The sequence below is a fragment of the Thalassophryne amazonica genome, chromosome 4, assembly GCF_902500255.1.
Source record: "Thalassophryne amazonica chromosome 4, fThaAma1.1, whole genome shotgun sequence".
NCBI classification, from domain to species: Eukaryota; Metazoa; Chordata; class Actinopteri; order Batrachoidiformes; family Batrachoididae; genus Thalassophryne; species Thalassophryne amazonica.
Genome location: NC_047106.1, coordinates 125,506,494 through 125,527,897, shown reverse-complemented (window position 1 = coordinate 125,527,897; position 21,404 = coordinate 125,506,494). Strand labels below are relative to the sequence as shown.

The following is a 21,404-nucleotide window of genomic DNA, read 5'->3' as shown; positions in this document are numbered from 1 at the left end:
CATTCTTGGGACACAGACCTTGGACAAATTCAAAGATGGCTAAGCATGACCTATGAGGTCCATGACCTGGACCCGGATAAGTCGTAGAAAATGAATGAATGAATACCAATCAAAGATTTTAGATACATTTTGAACAAAGCACTTGAAAGCTTCTTTGATGGTGTTCGGTGTCACGTTGGTTGTAAACCCTAAAGAACAGAACTGCAATCTTTCAAAGACATTTGAAAGTTTAAACAGCGACTTGGAGACTTTGTGTTTCCAGTGAACACTAGGACCAAGTCTGACATCTATTACACCCATCATGTCTGTGCACACATATGCAGCACTACACGTGATGTCACCACTGCATCCAAAATCTAGCAGGTTTCTTCTGCAGAACCCTACTTACGTGTTGGTGGGCAGATCTTCTGCTGTTTAACAATGTTCTTCTTTCTTTGCTCTGATTCTTGGATGTCAGGTTATTCTTGACAACCAGATTCAGCAACCTAGACAGAGAGACAAAAAACAATCAGGTGCACGTTTCCTAATTCTTCTTTTTGACTTTTCAGTGTTGGTTGTAAAATTAGGAGCATCAGAACTTAACCAGAAGAAATGGTATCAAATCTGAATACATGCTGTTGTGCATCTCTGCTGAAAAACTCACTTCTTAGTCATGTGTTCTCTTTCTGCATGTATTTATGTATATGTAATATTTGAAGCTGTACAGCTACATTCACTCAAACTATTTCTACATGATGAACAGTCCATGTATCTGTATGTGCTGCATATTTGCAGTGTTTCTTTCTGGTCTGAGCTCAAACTGTTGCAACTTATGTGACAGAAAATACAGAGCATGAAACTCATAGTGAGTGCACTTACATCTTTGTTAGACAATGCAGGTGAAGACGTCTCCACATCTGACTGATGGGGGGAGGACAGTTTGGAACTTGGGGGATGTATCCAAATGTCATCCTTCTTCTCCTTGATCTTGTCATCCTGCAGAAAAAGTAAACACGATCTCTCATCTTCCACTGTTCAGTAGTTTTGTATTGGTTTTTGCAAATAACTAAATCCAAAATAAATCTTTGTGTAAATTTTCAGCTTGTTTCAGTTTTCACTGCCTCCGTTTTACAATAGAAATTGTTACAATTGTGGTAGCAGCAATATAAATAACTTTTTTTAAGTCAGTAAAGTTTCCCAGATGTGGTGTGATCTGTCCAAACTGTCAATGAGGCTCAATGCACTTGAACCAGTGGACCAGTCAAAAGTGGAACTAATAAGTCAATGCTTTCTGCAGACAATAATTCCTGCTTCATAACAAACTGCACCCCCACCCCCTCAGGAAATATTAATAGGAATCTGTGTGCAAACAGACAGGTTTTTTGTCTGTGATAAAAGATATTTAAGTTTCAAAAAATTAATAAACTGTACATTAGAAGCTGAACTCACCACTTGTTTTTTGTGACGTGTCGCCTGAACAGCAGGTGGAGTTTCTTTACTGTAGAGAGAACAAAATGGCAAGTTTAAAAAAAGGTTATTTTATATTTGAATCACATGTGAATACAAATAAAATGTATTTTTTTAATCATATATTTTTGTCAAACCATTTATTTTTGCACTTTTTCTTCAGGGGCACTCGGACTGGCTGGAAGTAGTCGGCAGGTTTAAACCTTCCACTGGTAACAGCAACATATTTTCCATCGTTCTTCAAGTCTTGTGGATCTTTCACAAGCTGTCCATCAAGTGTGTAAAGCCTGAAAATAAAAAGAAAAGAAAGAAAGAAGAAACTTGATGATTGCAATTCTGACTCTAAATTGCAAGTATTTATAAATGATTAATTTTGATTTGATACACTTTCACAGTTGGTGCACTGTGCACGTGATTTACAGTGTGTTGGTGTTGTACCTCTTCACTCCAGCATGAGAGCACATCATGGATCCCACCACGCTGCAGACGTTGTCCATTGACTTCAGAGCCGTCTTTGGAATTTTTACAGGCACTGAAGGAATTAGAGGCTCTCCATTGGTGAAAACACTGCAGAGTGAAGAAACAGAGAGTGAGACAAATACTCACACAAAATTCACATTCAGGATAAGTAATTATCCATCTGAAAGTCTGGACTTACTCGATGGTGAAATACTCTATTTTTGGATTTCTCTCATTTTTACCAGTCGCCTCGGTTTTGGTCTGAACAACAGGTTTAATCTGAAAAGATTTAAGAAGCTGTTTAAAAAAATGATAAGCCACAACAGGAAATAAAGAATAATCCATTTTGAACGTGCACTTAAAGTTTCATATGTGCTAAATGTTAACTGACATTCTTCTTGTGCAAACATGCACTTTTTAGCTGTGAAAGAAGAAATTTATGGGAGAAAATCTTTGTAACTAAACAACCTGCACAGAAGAAAGTGAACTCACGTCTTCTTTATGACGTACTGCTTGAACAAATTGTTTCTCTTTACTGTGGGGAGGAAGATCAATATGGGAATTAAAAAATGATTTCACAGTAGATTCAAATGTGAATACAAATAGAATGTATTTATTACATTTTTTTAAAATGTATTTATTTACTGCCCTACCATTTGTTCCAGTCACATTTCTTGCTGAAGTACTGAACAGGTTTAAACTTCCCCTTACTAACAGCAACGTAACAGCCGTCAAACTTCAACTCCGTCACAGATTTAACAGGTTGTCCATCAAGTGTGTAAAGACTGCAAGTTAAAAGAAGAGTTAGGAGAAACTGGAGCAAGCTTTGATCACATTCAATGACTGACAATTTACTTTCTGTTACACACACACACACACACACACACACACACACACACACACACACACACACACACACACACACACACACACACACACACACACACACACACACACAATAACAGGGTCAATTCCAGTTCAGACTGCAATTTTTAACAAAACAAAATTATTCATTCTGATTCAGTTCCATTAATAAGTGGGAAAGTGTGTGTGTGTGTGTGTGTGTGTGTGTGTGTGTGTGTGTGTGTGTGTGTGTGTGTGTGTGTGTGTGTGTGTGTGTGTGTGTGTGTGTTTGCACCTCTTCACTCCAGTACGAAGGGACATGACGTCTGCAACAATGGCTAAAACGCTTTCCATTGACTTCAGTGCATATTTTGGAATCTTGACGTTAACTGAAGGAATTAGAGGCTCTCCATTGGTAAAAACTCTATTGAATGAAGAAAAAGAGAGCACATTAGTCAGAGAACATTAAAATTCTGGACAAATAATTATCCATCTAAAAATCTATACTTACTTTATGGAGAAAGGCCTCAATTTTTGATTATCCTTGAGCTGAATCACTGGCTTTATCTGATTTTTTTAAATGGTAAAAGAAAAAAAACAATTAATATGCAAAAGCAGCAAGTAAAAATTGCCACACTATAAGTGTTGATATATTTTAAAATAAGAGGAACTTGAGGTCTGTGAACAAGGCTGTAAAATGCCATGTCAGCTGATTAAATATATACATCAGTGGAAGTAAAACCTTTGAGATGAAAATAATTAACAAACTGTAATGATGGCATCTGTTTGACAAATATAATGTGGGAATTTATGCAGGAAAATATGTAACATGCATGAAGCTGCATGAAGTATGGAAGTGAACTCACCACTTTCTGTGCACGATGTTCTTTTGCAACAGCAGGTGGCTGGTCTTTACTGTAGGCAGTAAACACATCACCAGGTTTAAAAATGTCTCTTACATGAGAACGACGTAGGAACACAATAAATGCATTTTCTTGATATTGTTTGTTTTATGTCATACCGTTCATTCCTGATGTTCTTTCGTGTTTGGATCGGAGGAACCCGTGTCACTCTGTCAGCAAACACACTACATCATCAGATAAAAACAGATATAATCATTCAGACAATGTTCATATTCAGGTTCAATAATTGTCCACATGAAGGTCTGGACTTACACAGTCTTCTTCTTCTTATGGACAGTTGGGTCCTCAGTCGGTTTAACCTGAAAGTTTAAAAAAGGTGATAAAAATTTAATATGCAGCAGTCATTAAAAAAACAAACATGGAACATTGTAAGAGGTGAATTATTATAATTACACAATTATGCTGAGTCTTTTAGCAACTTGGATTTTTAAATTACTATTAATGTAAATGTGTTTGTTCAGTTTTGTGGAATAAACAGAATATTTTCTGACCTTTTCTTCTTTCTTTTTCTGTGGCTGTGAGTTCTTTGGTTTTGCACCGTAGCTGGAAAGATAAAACAAATCATATGATTGAGGGGAGAAATGCAGATTACAGTGTAATAAAATCCCTTTAATTAGGTCAAAGATTATTATTTTTTAGATTAAAAAAAAGTTGAACAAACTCACTGAACAACCTGTTGTTGTTTCTTATTTTTTTATGTGCTCACAGAAACTGAGAGGACTTTAAGAGTTAGCTTTTTATACCAGAAAATGGGAAGAAAAAAGTCTTGACATTTCTGTGAATCATTTTCCAAACAGTGCATTTCCTTTTGTAAATGTCAATGAGCTGAAAAAGCAGTGAGACAGACAGAGATTGGTGTTTCTGTGCATGATACTTACTCTAACTTCTTAAAAGGCTGGTATCCAGCTGCAACATAAGTCTCTCCATGTTGCACTTCATCCAGTCCACAAACCTTGGCTCCATTAACTGTGTACAGTTTTCGGACAGCTCCAAAGGGAGCCTTGAGTTTAGACGTCAAGATGTCCAAAAGACTTTCAAATGTGGGCACCTGACGCTTATTAAAAGTGATATTTACTCCTGGAAGATAAGCATCTCCATTTCTGTACACAATAATTGTTTTGTTTGTTGATGAGTTTTGGGGGATTCTGTGTGACATATTTGATTTTGTAGAGCAAAAGTTTTCCCTGGGTGCTGGACCTAACTGGCTCGGACCAGAGGAATCCGACTGTTTAATTAAAAGCAAGCTGCTCCTAGTGGTTAGATTGTGTCTATCTTTAATTAGGATGAGTTATACAGAGGACAAATTTGGTTCTATGTATATTTGTATGACAATAAAGGCTCTGTTCTATTTAACACAGCTGCTCCTCTGAGGTCACACTGACAACAAATGCACACGTGAACAACAAAGACCATCAAATGGAACAACAACCTTACAGCCGAAACAGCAAAGCTGACATAACATTAAAAGGAAGATAAAGATTAAGGTACTCAAGGAACAATTTCAATAAGACATCAAAGATAAAAGCATATTTTGCCTAACAACAATACAGATATCAAAGATAAAAGTATATGTTGCATATGCTTTTATCTTTGATAGCTTTATTGAAGAATATCGGGAATGAACGGTATGACATATGACATTTGGTCACTTTTCAAAGGGGTCAGACTTGTCAATAAAGTCAATTTAATGTTCAGTGGCTGATTTCAGGTCAGCTTGGTGTATAAATCTCATTGGTCCAAGCAGTGAGAGCTATCAGCTGGCTGTTAGAAGCAAACTAGAGACAAAACAGAACCATGGTTTGATTGATTGTCTAGCCGATTATTAAGTGTGATGTAACACATCATGTGATTTTCAACTTCTGAGTCCAAACAAAAAAGGCGTGCTGTCATTAACATTGAAAACTGCACTGAGACTCTCTGATCAGGCTGCACTTAACCCTCCTGTTGTCCTCATTTTCTGTATACACCCTGTGTCCTCCGGTTCAAAATGACCCGTCTTCACTAAACCCCCAATATAAGCAGCTTAATTGAATTTTAAACACCAAATTTCATCTTGCATATTGTCATTCACCACAAAATGTGTGAATACCTGAGTTTTCCCTCTTCACTTGAATTTCTATAGCTTAAGAAAAGGAAAAAAATGTGCAAAAAGGAGTTTTGAATGCATTTTTATTCCCAATGACTCTGTTTCTTTTTTTTTTTTCTCCAGTGAACAATTTAAGACAATGTACAATACAAAAATATGAAAAATAACATAACCCATTCAACTAATTAGCACATGTAGGGCAGTATGCAAGTGCACAGCCTTTGCAGATATATTTCTTACACCTGCAGCACACAGTATGTGTTTTACAGTCTTCCTTTTGAGGTCAGAACTGACATCTCTTCCTCTTACTTGCCCTAGCTGGGGAAGTGGCTGTGGTAGCTGGATCCTCAGGTTGATCAGGAGCTGCACTCTGAATAGCTTTCACAACTGCTGCTGAGGCTTCTGTGCGGGGGACATGCTTCCTTCTTTCAATGAGTGGAGTTACAAGTGCCTTTCCTAGCTGCTCCAGGAACACCCTCCTCTTGTTCTGCTTATGAGACATCCAGGTCGGGTTGATCTCTCTCCAAATCACAAAGGCATTGTAGGAGGAAACATCAATGATGTTGTGGAAGATGACCAGGGGCCAGCGGGCAGTCATTCTTCTGCAGCTGTATGTTCCAATCACCTTATCTAGGTTGTCCACACCTCCTTTGTTGTGGTTGTAGTCTAGGATGATTGGCTTCCTGTTCTCACGATCGCTAATGTCACCGTCTGTGTGCTGTGTGCTCAGAAGAATACATTCTTGTTTTTCTTTGGGAGGTAGGAAACTAGAGTGGTGGTGGGCGTGAAGGCAAACTTTGAGGAGAAGACCTCTCTCAGATAATTTTTCATATTCGCGATTATTTTTCATATTTGAGATTACAGCGAATTATTTATTTTATTCACAAAGCATAAAACGACTCAGAATCTGACGTCATTGTGCTGCAGCCTCGCTCACTGTTTCGCTCTCGTCTTAAGGCAGGACAATAACATGGAGACTGAGGAGCGATCCATCCTGCATTTGGATAAAACTGTTGTGTGGGCCGCTGAAGAGGAGGTACTGCTGGCCCACCACCACCAGAGGGCGCCCTGCCTGGAGTGCGGGCTCCAGGCACCAGAGGGCGCTGCCGCATCATGGGAGTAGCCTGGGTGACAGCTGTCACCCATCACCAGACACAGCTGTTCTACTCAGCACCGAGGTATATCAGGAGGACGGCGTCTCCACCTCAGTGTCGAGATATCGCCTAAGACCAAGGTAGTATTCTCTGCAGTTATACATTGCATCATCAGCTAAGACTGTTAAAACCTTTTTCACGACTGGTGACTACTGAAAACCTCATTCTTTGGATAAGTACTCACCTTCCTGCTATATTTTGCCAAGAGGTGGAGGCGGCTTCTCCCCTCTCTGTTACTGGGTGCGTTCATCCACTCCTGTGTGTTGTTGCTCTCTCCTGCCAGCAGTACCGGATCCGACGAGCGGAGGCAGTGGCCACCTGGGAATTCGGGACTTGGCGGTTCCAGTATTTCCAGGGTTCGGTGGCAGAGGAGATCTGGGTGGTTCCGGTTCGACTGAGACAGACGTCTCCTACCTTCGAGCCTGCCCACACGACACCAGCGGATTCGACCCCAAATTGTGTTTGTTGTATTACTCGTGCTTGTTTCAGTAGTAAATCTTGTTATTTACTCTCTCCATTGTCCGTTCATTGCGCCCCCTGTTGTGGGTCCGTGTTCCTACACTTTCACAACAGGATATCTCGGCCAGCGTCATGGATCCCGAGGGGCGTCAACCTGCTGTTGAACGGCCAATGGAAGACCAAGGCGCGGCGGAGGCTTCGGGAGGGGTAATCGGTGAGTTGCAGCGGATCCTCACCGCTTTCACCTCTCGGATCGACTTAATGACCGAGCAGCACGTTCTCCTAAACCGCAGGGTGGAGGCTCTCGCCGCACAAGTGGAGGCGCGCCCTTCGGGCGCCGCTGCGGCTCTCCCTCCCGAGGACCCTGCGTGCGAAAGTAACGTTCCACTGGTCGTTCAACGGTCCCTCCCTCCGTCCCCAGAAGCATACATAAGCCCTCCAGAACCGTACGGAGGCTGTGTGGAGACGTGCGCGGACTTTCTTATGCAGTGTTCGCTCGTCTTCGCTCAGCGTCCCGTGATGTACGCGACTGATGCTAGCAAAGTAGCTTATGTGATAAATCTGCTTCGCGGGGAGGCACGCGCTTGGGCTACAGCGCTCTGCGAGCAAAACTCACGGCTCCTTCATACATACGATGGGTTTGTACGGGAGCTCAGAACGGTGTTCGATCATCCCAACAGAGGAGAGTCCGCTTCAACCGCACTACTGTCCATACGACAGGGACGTCGGAGCGCAGCTGCCTATGCAGTCGCCTTCCGCATCGCGGCGGCGAGATCCGGCTGGAATAGCACTGCCCTCCGCGCTGCCTTTGTAAACGGACTGTCTCTGGTCCTAAAAGAGCACCTGGTGGCTAAGGACGAACCGCGGGATTTAGATGGGCTCATCGATCTAGTCATACGACTCGACAACCGGTTAGAAGAACGCCGTCGGGAACGAGGCGAAGGGCGTGGCCAGGCACGCGTCGTCCCTCTCCCTTCCGGGTCCGATCGAGCTCCGCCCTCCCCACGCTCCTCTGTTCCTGCGCTCCGTGCGCCTATGGCTCCCCCTGCTGACGAAGCTATGGACACGAGCAGGGCAACATTTAGGGCACCTGAAGCACAAAGGAGGCGGGCCCACGGAGCTTGTTATGTTTGTGGCTCGAGTGAGCATATGGCAAACGACTGCCCCGAGCGGTTAAACTCCAACGCCCGCCCCTAGAGAATGGGCCAGGGGTGGGCCAAAACATTCACGTGGGACACACCCACATTGCTACACGACTCCCAGTCACGATCCTTTATGAGGATTCAACCCTGAAGGCCCCAGCACTGGTGGACACGGGCTCTGAGGGGAATCTGCTTGACAGTAGATGGGCCAGGGAGATAGGGCTCCCTCTGGTGGCTCTTACCTCGCCTGTGCAGGTTCGGGCGCTAGATGGCTCCCTACTCCCACCAATCACACATAAGACACCTCCAGTAACTCTGGTGGTGTCAGGTAACCACCGGGAGGTGATCGAGTTCTTCGTGACTCAGGCCACCTCCCGTGTGGTTTTAGGGTTTCCATGGATGCTAAAGCACAATCCCCGGATTGATTGGCCGTCCGGGGTAGTGGTTCAGTGGAGCGAAACCTGCCATCGGGAGTGTCTAGGTTCCTCGGTTCCTCCCGGCTCCCAAGCTAAGGAGGAGGTCCGAGTCCCGCCCAATCTGAAGGCGGTGCCAGCGGAGTACCATGACCTCGCTGATGTGTTCAGCAAGGATCTGGCTCTCACGCTTCCTCCTCACCGCCCGTACGATTGTGCCATTGATTTGGTTCCAGGCAGTGAGTTTCCGTCCAGTAGGCTGTACAACCTCTCACGGCCGGAGCGTGAATCAATGGAGACCTACATCCGGGACTCATTAGCTGCCGGGTTGATCCGGAATTCCACCTCTCCGATGGGTGCTGGTTTCTTTTTTGTGGGTAAAAAGGATGGCGGGCTTCGTCCATGCATTGACTATAGGGGGTTGAACGAAATCACGGTTCGCAATCGATACCCGTTGCCCCTGTTGGATTCGGTGTTCACCCCCTTGCATGGAGCCAATATCTTCACCAAACTTGATCTTAGGAATGCCTATCATTTGGTTCGGATCCGGAAGGGAGACGAATGGAAGACGGCATTTAACACCCCGTTGGGCCATTTTGAGTACCTGGTCATGCCGTTCGGTCTCACTAACGCTCCCGCGACCTTCCAAGCGTTGGTAAACGATGTCCTGCGGGACTTCCTGCACCAGTTCGTCTTCGTGTATCTGGACGATATACTCATCTTTTCCCCGGATCCTGAGACTCATGTCCGGCATGTCCGTCAGGTCCTGCAGCGGTTGTTGGAGAACCGCCTGTTTGTGAAGGGCGAGAAGTGTGAGTTCCACCGCACTTCTTTGTCCTTCCTGGGGTTTATCATCTCCTCTAACTCCGTCGCCCCGGACCCGGCCAAGGTTGCGGCGGTGAGAGATTGGCCCCAACCTACAAGCCGTAGGAAGCTGCAACAGTTCCTCGGTTTTGCTAATTTTTATAGGAGGTTCATTAAGGGCTACAGTCAGGTAGTTAGCCCCCTGACAGCCCTGACCTCTCCAAAAGTTCCCTTCACCTGGTCGGACCGGTGCGAGGCCGCGTTCAAGGAGTTGAAACGGCGCTTCTCGTCTGCACCAGTTCTGGTGCAGCCCGATCCTAGCCGCCAGTTAGTGGTTGAAGTGGATGCCTCGGACTCAGGGATAGGAGCGGTGCTCTCCCAGAGCGGGAAGACCGATAAGGTCCTTCACCCGTGTGCCTATTTTTCCTCGCAGGTTGACCCCCGCTGAACGGAATTATGACGTCGGCAATCGGGAACTCCTTGCTGTGAAAGAGGCCCTCGAAGAGTGGAGACATCTGTTGGAGGGAACAGCCGTGCCATTCACGGTTTTCACTGACCATCGGAACCTGGAGTACATCAGAACCGCCAAGCGTCTGAACCCCAGGCAAGCCCGCTGGTCACTGTTCTTTGGCCGTTTTGACTTCCGGATTACCTACCGTCCCGGGACCAAGAATCAGAGATCGGATGCATTGTCCCGGGTGCACGAAGATGAGGTCAAAACGGAACCGTCGGATCCCCCGGATCCCATCATCCCGGAGTCCGCTATCGTGGCCGCCCTCACCTGGGACGTGGAGAAGACCGTCCGGGAGGCCCTGACCCGTGTCCCGGACCCCGGAAACGGACCAAAAAACAGACTATACGTCCCACCAGAGGCTAGAGCTGCAGTCCTGGACTTCTGTCACGGTTCTAAGCTCTCCTGTCACCCAGGGGTGCGAAGGACCGTGGCAGTCGTCCGGCAACGCTTCTGGTGGGCATCCCTGGAGACCGACGTCCGGGACTACGTCCAGGCCTGTACCACCTGCGCCAGGGGCAAGGCCGACCATAGGAAGACCTCAGGGCAGCTACAGCCATTGCCCGTGCCTCATCGCCCCTGGTCCCACATCGGCCTGGACTTCGTCACGGGTCTCCCGCCGTCCCAGGGAAACACCGTCGTCTTCACGATAGTGGACCGTTTCTCCAAGGCGGCCCACTTCGTGGCCCTCCCGAAGCTCCCTACGGCCCAGGAGACAGCGGACCTCCTGGTCCACCACGTCGTCCGTCTGCATGGCATACCATCAGACATCGTCTCCGATCGCGGTCCCCAGTTCACCTCACATGTCTGGAGGAGCTTCTGCCGGGAACTGGGGGCCACGGTCAGCCTCTCGTCTGGGTACCACCCCCAGACCAACGGGCAGGCAGAGCGGGCGAATCAAGAACTGGAGCAGACACTTCGCTGTGTGACAGCCGCGCACCCGACGGCCTGGAGTACCCACCTGGCCTGGATCGAGTACGCCCACAACAGCCAAGTGTCATCAGCCACCGGCCTCTCCCCGTTTGAGGTGTGCTTGGGGTATCAGCCCCCCTTGTTTCCGGTGGTTGAGGGAGAGGTCGGTGTGCCCTCGGTCCAGGCCCACCTACGGAAGTGCCGCCGGGTGTGGCGGGCCGCCCGCTCTGCCTTGTTGCAGGCCCGGACGAGGGCGAAGAAACATGCAGACCGGCGGCGAGCCCCGGCCCCCAAGTATCGTCCTGGGCAGGAGGTCTGGTTGTCCATGAAGGACATTCCCCTACAGGTTGATTCTCCAAAACTGCAAGAACGGTACATCGGACCTTATAAGATCCTCAAGGTCATCAACCCCGCCGCAGTGAGGCTCCAGCTTCCGGCCTCACTGCGGATCCATCCAGTCTTCCATGTTTCCCGGATCAAGCCTCTTCACACCTCACCCCTCTGCACCCCGGGTCCGGCGCCGCCTCCTGCCCGGATCATCGACGGAGCACCGGCTTGGACTGTCCGCCGGCTCCTTGACGTCCGTCGGATGGGCCGGGGTTTTCAGTATCTGGTGGACTGGGAGGGGTACGGCCCCGAGGAGCGCTCCTGGGTGAAGAAGGGCTTCATCCTGGACCCGGCCCTCCTGGCCGACTTCTACCGACGCCATCCGGACAAGCCCGGTCGTGCGCCAGGAGGCGCCCGTTGAGGGGGCGGTCCTGTTGTGTGGGCCGCTGAAGAGGAGGTACTGCTGGCCCACCACCACCAGAGGGCGCCCTGCCTGGAGTGCGGGCTCCAGGCACCAGAGGGCGCTGCCGCATCATGGGAGTAGCCTGGGTGACAGCTGTCACCCATCACCAGACACAGCTGTTCTACTCAGCACCGAGGTATATCAGGAGGACGGCGTCTCCACCTCAGTGGCGAGATATCGCCTAAGACCAAGGTAGTATACATTGCATCATCAGCTAAGACTGTTAAAACCTTTTTCAGGACTGGTGACTACTGAAAACCTCATTCTTTGGATAAGTACTCACCCTCCTGCTATACTTTGCCAAGAGGTGGAGGCGGCTTCTCCCCTCTCTGTTACTGGGTGCGTTCATCCACTCCTGTGTGTTGTTGCTCTCTCCTGCCAGCAGTACCGGATCCGACGAGCGGAGGCAGTGGCCACCTGGGAATTCGGGACTTGGCGGTTCCAGTATTTCCAGGGTTCGGTGGCAGAGGAGATCTGGGTGGTTCCGGTTCGACTGAGACAGACGTCTCCTACCTTCGAGCCTGCCCACACGACACCAGCGGATTCGACCCCAAATTGTGTTTGTTGTATTACTCGTGCTTGTTTCAGTAGTAAATCTTGTTATTTACTCTCTCCATTGTCCGTTCATTGCGCCCCCTGTTGTGGGTCCGTGTTCCTACACTTTCACAACAAAAACGGGCGATTAAAACAGTGACCATCTTCTTCAAAGCTGTTTAAAATGCGGAGTTTACAGAAGGTGCTGTCGGTGTGTGTGTCTCTGTGTGCCGTAAAATTTTAACCGAAAGCCAGATAAATTTTTCGAATGGTTTCCAGGTGCCAGTCTCTAACAGCTTCTGAAAAAATTCTGATGGAAAAAAGTCCTTTTCATTCCGCCATTTCCAGACAATGAAAATCCGACGAGGGGGCGGGACCACTCCTTCCACAAGGCGTGCTCACAGGCGAATGACGCCACCGACAGGAGTGGAAAAACTCACGCATGCGCACGAGGGTTCAAGCATGTCTGACATAAAAACATATGAATGAAATCCATATAGTTTTTGAAAAAAATAAAAAGGTACGATACTTTATGGACAGACCTCGTAGGAACACTCGCAGCTGTAACCCCCAAAATGGAAGAGTGGCTCCAACAGATTTCAAGTACAACATCAGAGGTGTCTGTCCAGAAGAGTGCAGTTGTAGAAACAGCTAAGATACTGCACCAAACCCTCAAACTCCCAGGCCTCTGGTAAAGGACCCGAATTTGAGGAACATGCATGAATGTCATGATAATATTGGGCCGTCAGGAATTTATTTGAATTGTTCTTTTTCTGGGGCAGAATGATTGGAGAACACACATCTTCAAAATAATGAAAAACAATAATTTGGTGTGCAAAATTTAATTTATTTTGCTTTTATTTTGTGCTCTGTGTGCTGGATGTGATGAATCACAGCCTCGGGGATGGTCTTCATCCTTGTGTGGTCTTCTGAAATCAACATAGAAGCAACATTATGAATACACGGTTAAAAACATGCACACAGCACACATGATATTACATTCAGATGTATTTATGTCATTTTACACACTGCTCACCTGTGTTTTGGACTTAGCGAGTGCCTCGATCTTCATCCACATCTTTTCACTTGCTTTGGACCTCAGCTGCTCTCTGTTGAAAAAAGGTGTCAAATGTGACGTCACTGTTTTGTTCTGCACCACCGCAACAAAAACTGAGCTGCTGCCTAAAACTTAACTAAATTGCATGATGTAATTATAGATATTGAACACATACTTCCGTCTTGTAGTCAGGATCTGCTCTATGCAGTGTGCAAACAGCTCAGGATTCATCATGAGCAGCTGTGGCAGATAATCAGTCAGGATGTGCTTGACAGACCTGTGAACCCACACAAATAAAACTCAGTCCATAACAAAGACAGGTGACTGTCAGTTGACCTCAGCATCAAACAGGAGTAAAGAAATCCATAGAGTAGAACTGTTTGAATCCATTAAAAAATCAGTAAAATTATTTGAGTAAATATGAGAAAATTAAATGTGTCAGGATATTTGCACAGCTTCAGTCCAGTATCTTACTCATATAGCTGGCTGTTTGAACACTGGTACAGGGCAGGCAGCACAATGGGCAGGATCTCCTCTGCATTGACACAGATAAAACTGATGATATGCTCCTTTGTGCAGAACTGCAGCGCTGCCTTTGCCACCTAAAAAGAACAGATGTCTCAGTCAAGACAACACACACTGACACTAAAACTGAAAGAGCTCCCTGATAGGGAACAGTCATGTTTTCCAAAGGCAAAGTTGATGATCTGTCATCAGTTACCACATGATTTGAGCCGGAGAGGCATCGGGCCAGCTGCTTGAAGAGAAGCTCCTGAACCAACTTGAAGTCAGAGACACAGATGCACTCTAGAATTTTTGCCAGCTCTTTGATGAACAGCAGCTCTTTACATGTGCACGTCTTCGGCCAGTGCTTCAACAGATAGAGCACCAGCTGTTGGGATGGAAAAGTTACACAGCCATATTAATTCATGAGCATCTTTTTTCATTGTGTAGAAAACAGAAGCAACATGTGGTATCACCATTCTCTGAATGTGTGTGCAGCACTTTGAGATTTGTCTTTTATTGTGACGTGCTTTATAAATTAAAGGATTTATTATTATTATTATTCCCCGTGACTCGATCCCGGATAAGCAGTTGAAGATGTGTGTATGTATGTATGTATGCATATATTATGATTATTATTATTCACAATCTGGTATATAACTTGTTTATAAAACATAGTGTTAACTGGAGTGAGATATGCCCTTTAAAAATATAATATAATCTGGTGTAAATTATTTGACATACCGGCTTAGTTAGAGTTGCATCCTTCTCCAAAAACTGGACGATACACTCAACGAGCTGCAAAATACATAAAACACTGAGTGTCAGACCATTTAAAGCAGCGGAGATGTGAAGGGACAGACATGACATAAGGTTTTTTTCTACATTAATTAAAAAAAATTAATGTGTAAATGTATTTTTAAATGTTATACAATTCTCTTTACATTCAAATGACAGTCATTTTCAAAAGGATTTCCTGCATATATTACCTGTTGATGGTAGAGCCAGAGTGTTTTTGGTTTGTGCAGGGGCACTAAAACCCAGCAGAAGAAAATCCTGTCATCTTCACACAATGGAGGCGTTATTTGTTTGGTGATACTGTGGATTATAGAAGGAAAAAAAAAGATCAGTGTGTCTGATTTTTAAAAAACATGTTAGGCTTGAATAAATGGTTGGTAAGCAACAAAATAGACAAAAAATTGTTTCTGAAAAGAACACTATACATTTGAATGAGTTCCAGGAGATCAGTAATACCAGTGGGCTGCCCATTCTCATGCACAAACCTTTGAAAACAAAGACATAGAAACATTTTAGCATTGATCAACAAGACAAATCATTCATGTCGTCATTTCAGCCTGTTTGAAAAACGAGCACTGCAGCACTGACCGAAAGAAAATGTCACAAATCCCATGAAACATGTACTCTTGGAGGTCTTCGAACGCAAGATAGACTGAACAGAACACAACCGTGAGGCACGTCCTCTCTCTGGGATCTTCACTGGCAAACTGTTGTAAGAGCTGCAATGCAAGAAAAGTTACTGATTAGTTGAAACATGTTATTAAAACCAGTCATTCTTTGTTGCTTTGGAACAAACTTGTAAGAATAAAATACACAGCAGTAGCAGCAATCAAAGCACTGATGTTCATCAATGTACAATAAATACATGACTCAGTGTAAATCAGATCTTTTCCTTTTGTTCTTCAAACATTCAAGCAGTTCTTCTGTTACTGTCTCTGATGCATGCTTCAACATGACTTTCGTTCCATTGAGAAGCCAAAGATCCTCCAAAGACACCCCTGGCAAAAATTATGGAATCACCGGCCTCAGAGGATGTTCATTGTGTTGGAGCCATGATTCATGTCAGTCCACTTGGTGCAACAGCTCTCCAAGGTGTGATCACTCCTTTTTAGATGCAGACTAACGAGCAGATCTGATTTGATGCAGGTGTTAGTTTTGGGGATGAAAATTTACAGGATGATTCCATAATTTATTCCTCAGAATTGAGTGAGTCCATATTTTTTTCCCTCTGCTTGGTCTAAAAAAGTAACTGTTACTGACTGCCACAATTTTTTTTTCCTGATTTCTTATAGTGTTTCTTAAAGCCAGAAAGTTGCCATTTGAAATGACTTTAGTTTTGTGTCATGTCTGTGATCTGCTTTTTTTCTACAAAATTAAACAACTGAATGAACATCCTCCGAGGCCGGTGATTCCATAATTTTTGCCAGGGGTTGTACAGTCACCACTTCAAGTCACAGATTAGCATCAAAGCCTCACAACCATAAACTATGACAGGATGCTGGAGACTTAAGCCTTCATTTTGCTACCAGTGTATCAGAATCATCAAACACTAGTGACTCCATTAGCTCTCGTTGACAAAGAGCTGTTTGTTTTTCATGCAAATATAACACACAAAGATGTGATAATATGCCGTTCATACCTGTGTGACAAATTCCTTGCCAATGTATTTCTTAGCAATCTCCGCCTGAAAGCTTGGAGCTTCTAAAAACGTCTTGAAAAAATCATAGATCAGCTGCAAGAGAAACATACAAAGACAAAAGAATGAATTCTGGGAATTAAATGAAAAACACCAGTGTCAGAGTGCCTGATGTTTATATAATATAACATAATAATAATAAACAGATAACATAAAGGATTACAATTTATACTTAAGAATAATTTACATTTTTAAAGTTCAAACATAATTAGTGAGAACAGTGATGTCAATATGTATCAAATCATGGAGCAAATGTATCATTTCACTCCTGTACAGTACATTTGTTGAACATACGGCACAAAGTATTTAAGCTGTTCTGAAGACAAAAATGAATCTAACCCGATACTGGGAAGGTGTACCTTATGAAGTGGCCAGTCAGTGTATATTTACATTCTAAACTGAAAAATTTGAATTTTGAAAGCATAATCCAGTGAAGGTCTGAGGTCCTCCTCATTTGAATTTGATCTACTTTAAGCTTCTTATCATATCATTTGCTCAGTAGTACATTTATGGATATATTGCAGAAACTTAAAGTATTAAAATTTGTATCAGAGTAATCAACCTCAATGTGTGGCCATGCAGGATCCAGCTTGGGTTTTTCATCATCTGAAGCAAACGCTGCAGCAGGAGGATTGGAGGGTCGATTCAACGCCCTGAACATGTGTGAAGAACACTGAGAAAAAAAAAGATCAAAATTATTTCTCAATATTCAACTGACAAAAATATACAACAATCAGACAGAACTCGTTTGGTTTCTAAATGAGTTTGAGGTGATCCTCAGTCAGAGGAGCAGAGGGCGTGTGTCACTACAGATGATGGTGCAATCTTTATGAAAACCATTTTGAATGATAGCTGCACACAAATGCAGTGTTCAGCCTTTGGCTCCATCAACCAATCACTAAATTTATAATCATCAGCTGTACTGACCATGTTCACGATCTCTGGGTACATGCATTCTGACAAGACGTATTCGTTGTCCATGATGTAATCTTGAATTTGGCTCAGCAACGTCTGTGTCCTCTCCTTATATATGATGCTACTTTCTGGGTCATAAACCTTATAGCATTGCTGCAGCATCTGAATGATGACCTTCTCTGAATCTGAGGAGGCAGAAAGAGAAACAGTGAGATGGAAAAAGGGGAGGAGATGAGGAGAAAAAAATCAAAGGTCACATGAATAAAATGGTGAAGAATACAGGAGACACATTTAAAAAGAGGTCACAAGAGAAAGAAGGGGGCAGCTAACACTCAAGAATGGTAGTTAAGACCAAATAATCAAGGAATATGGAACTAATTTTTACCCGAGGCCAAAATATGGCCATCGGGTATTGCGAAGGCTGTGCATCCATCTGTCCGTCTGTGCTTAACATAAGTCCAGTTCACAGGGAGCATTCTTGGGACACAGACCTTGGACAAATTCAAAGATGGCTAAGCATGACCTATGAGGTCCATGACCTGGACCCGGATAAGTCGTAGAAAATGAATGAATGAATACCAATCAAAGATTTTAGATACATTTTGAACAAAGCACTTGAAAGCTTCTTTGATGGTGTTCGGTGTCACGTTGGTTGTAAACCCTAAAGAACAGAACTGCAATCTTTCAAAGACATTTGAAAGTTTAAACAGCGACTTGGAGACTTTGTGTTTCCAGTGAACACTAGGACCAAGTCTGACATCTATTACACCCATCATGTCTGTGCACACATATGCAGCACTACACGTGATGTCACCACTGCATCCAAAATCTAGCAGGTTTCTTCTGCAGAACCCTACTTACGTGTTGGTGGGCAGATCTTCTGCTGTTTAACAATGTTCTTCTTTCTTTGCTCTGATTCTTGGATGTCAGGTTCTTCTTGACAACCAGATTCAGCAACCTAGACAGAGAGACAAAAAACAATCAGGTGCACGTTTCCTAATTCTTCTTTTTGACTTTTCAGTGTTGGTTGTAAAATTAGGAGCATCGGAACATAACCAGAAGAAATGGCATCAAATCTGAATACATGCTGTTGTGCATTTCTGCTAAAAAAAACTCACTTCTGTCTTAGTCATGTGTTCTCTTTCTGCATGTACTTATGTATATGTAATATTTGAAGCTGTACAGCTACATTTACTCAAACTATTTCTACATGATGAACAGTCCATGTATCTGTATGTGCTGCATATTTGCAGTGTTTCTTTATTGTCCGAGCTCAAATTGCTGCAACTTATGTGACAGAAAATACAGAGCATGAAACTCGTAGTGAGTGCACTTACATCTTTGTTAGACAATGCAGGTGAAGACGTCTCCACATCTGACTGATGGGGGGAGGACAGTTTGGAACTTGGGGGATGTATCCAAATGTCATCCTTCTTCTCCTTGATCTTGTCATCCTGCAGAAAAAGTAAACACGATCTATAATCTTCCACTGTTCAGTAGTTTTGTATTGGTTTTTGCAAATAACTAAATCCAAATAAATAAATCTTTGTGTAAATTGTTTTGAGTTGTCTCAGTTTTCACTGCTTCCTTTTTACAATACAAATTGTTACAATTGTGGTTATATATAAATTATTTTTTTTAAGTCAGTAAAGTTTCCCAGATGTGGTCTGATCTGTCCAAACTGTCAATGAGGCTCAGTGCACTTGAACCAGTGGACCAGTCTGTCTCTGTGGACCCATCAAAGTGGAACTAATAAGTCAATGCTTCCTGCAGACAATATTCCTGCTTCATAACAAACTGCACCCCCACCCCCTCAGGAAATATTAACAGGAATCTGTGTGCAAACAGACAGGTTTTTTTTGTCTGTGATAAAGATATTTATGTTTTCAAAAACAAATTAATAAACTGTACATTAGAAGCTGAACTCACCACTTGTTTTTTGTGACGTGTCGCCTGAACAGCAGGTGGAGTTTCTTCACTGTAGGAGAACAAAATGGCAAGTTTAAAAAAAGGTTATTTTATATTCGAATCACATGTGAATACAAATAAAATGTATTTTTTTAATCATATATTTTTGTCAAACCATTTATTCTTCCCCTTTTTCTTCAGGGGCACTCGGACTGGCTGGAAGTAGTCGGCAGGTTTAAACCTTCCCCTGGTAACAGCAACATATTTTCCATCATTCTTCAAGTCTTGTGGATCTTTCACAAGCTGTCCATCAAGTGTGTAAAGCCTGAAAATAAAGAAAGAAAGAAAGAAAGAAGAAACTTGATGATTGCAATTCTGACTCTAAATTGCAAGTATTTATAAATGATTAATTTTGATTTGATACAAATATGAGCCTAAAATAATCACAAAACATCATTAGCATAACCATCATTATTTAAAAAAATAGGTTAAAGGCTTTAATGAGAGTAAAGTTTAATTGTGACAGTCTGGTTGATAGTTCAATAGGTTTTTGTGTTAATTACAGTTAGTATGTTATAACTAGAACTGATGGTGTAACAGCTGTGGTTGGTGCACTGTGCACGTGATTTACAGTGTGTTGGTGTTGTACCTCTTCACTCCAGCATGAGAGCACATCATGGATCCCACCACGCTGCAGACGTTGTCCATTGACTTCAGAGCCGTCTTTGGAATTTTTACAGTCACTGAAGGAATTAGAGGCTCTCCATTGGTGAAAACACTGCAGAGTGAAGAAACAGAGAATGAGACAAATACTCACAGAAAATTCACATTCAGGATAAGTAATTATCCATCTGAAAGTCTGGACTTACTCGATGGTGAAATACTCTATTTTTGGATTTCTCTCATTTTTACCAGTCGCCTCGGTTTTGGTCTGAACAACAGGTTTAATCTGAAAAGATTTAGAAAGCTGTTTAAAAAAATGATAAGCCACAACAGGAAATAAAGAATAATCCATTTTGGATGTGCACTTAAAGTTTCATATGTGCTAAATGTTAACTGACATTCTTTTTGTGCAAACATGCACTTTTTAGCTGTGAAAGAAGAAATTTATGGGAGAAAATCTTTGTAACTAAACAACCTGCACAGAAGAAAGTGAACTCACGTCTTCTTTATGACGTACTGCTTGAACAAATAGTTTCTCTTTACTGTGGGAGGAAGATCAATATGGGAATTAAAAAATGATTTCACAGTAGATTCACATGTGAATACAAATAGAATGTATTTATTACATTTTTTAAAAATGTATTTATTTACTGCCCTACCATTTGTTCCAGTCACATTTCTTGCTGAAAGTACTGAACAGGTTTAAACTTCCCCTTACTAACAGCAACGTAACAGCTGTCAAACTTCAACTCCGTCACAGATTTAACAGGTTGTCCATCAAGTGTGTAAAGACTGCAAGTTAAAAGAAGAGTTAGGAGAAACTGGAGCAAGCTTTGATCACATTCAATGACTGACAATTTACTTTCTGTTACACACACACACACACACACACACACACACACACACACACACACACACACACACACACACACACACACACACACACACACACACACACAATAACAGGGTCAATTCCAGTTCAGACTGCAATTTTTAACAAAACAAAATTATTCATTCTGATTCAGTTCCATTAATAAGTGGGAAAGTGTGTGTGTGTGTGTGTGTGTGTGTGTGTGTGTGTGTGTGTGGTGTGTGTGTGTGTGTGTGTGTGTGTGTGTGTGTGTGTGTGTTTGCACCTCTTCACTCCAGTACGAAGGGACATGACGTCTGCAACAATGGCTAAAACGCTTTCCATTGACTTCAGTGCATATTTTGGAATCTTGACTGTTAACTGAAGGAATTAGAGGCTCTCCATTGGTAAAAACTCTATTGAATGAAGAAAAAGAGATCATTAGTCAGAGAACATTAAAATTCTGGACAAATAATTATCCATCTAAAAATCTATACTTACTTTATGGAGAAAGGCCTCAATTTTTGATTATCCTTG

General features: G+C 43.5%; 1 protein-coding gene and 1 long non-coding RNA gene across 2 annotated transcripts in view; both read right to left on the bottom strand.

Annotated features, from left to right (window-relative positions):
- Positions 1-458: 458 nt before the first annotated feature.
- LOC117509026 overlaps positions 459-21,404 on the bottom strand; it is a 32,688-nt gene continuing 11,742 nt past the window's right edge. The window contains exons 24-39 of the mRNA XM_034168842.1: positions 20,693-20,809; positions 20,517-20,559; positions 20,224-20,303; positions 20,004-20,132; positions 19,530-19,679; positions 19,376-19,424; positions 3,260-3,315; positions 3,044-3,172; positions 2,559-2,690; positions 2,398-2,440; positions 2,105-2,184; positions 1,885-2,013; positions 1,584-1,733; positions 1,429-1,477; positions 859-975; positions 459-485 (exon numbers count right to left, since the gene is read on the bottom strand). Coding sequence (XP_034024733.1) covers positions 459-485; positions 859-975; positions 1,429-1,477; positions 1,584-1,733; positions 1,885-2,013; positions 2,105-2,184; positions 2,398-2,440; positions 2,559-2,690; positions 3,044-3,172; positions 3,260-3,315; positions 19,376-19,424; positions 19,530-19,679; positions 20,004-20,132; positions 20,224-20,303; positions 20,517-20,559; positions 20,693-20,809 — 1,480 coding nt within the window. The remainder of the gene's footprint in view (positions 486-858; positions 976-1,428; positions 1,478-1,583; positions 1,734-1,884; positions 2,014-2,104; positions 2,185-2,397; positions 2,441-2,558; positions 2,691-3,043; positions 3,173-3,259; positions 3,316-19,375; positions 19,425-19,529; positions 19,680-20,003; positions 20,133-20,223; positions 20,304-20,516; positions 20,560-20,692; positions 20,810-21,404) is intronic.
- On the bottom strand, positions 3,803-13,802 carry LOC117509289. Its single transcript, XR_004560364.1, has 5 exons — positions 13,709-13,802; positions 13,513-13,585; positions 4,163-4,214; positions 3,924-3,970; positions 3,803-3,835 (listed from the first exon to the last, which is right to left on the bottom strand). It is a non-coding gene; the product is annotated as an uncharacterized LOC117509289 (long non-coding RNA).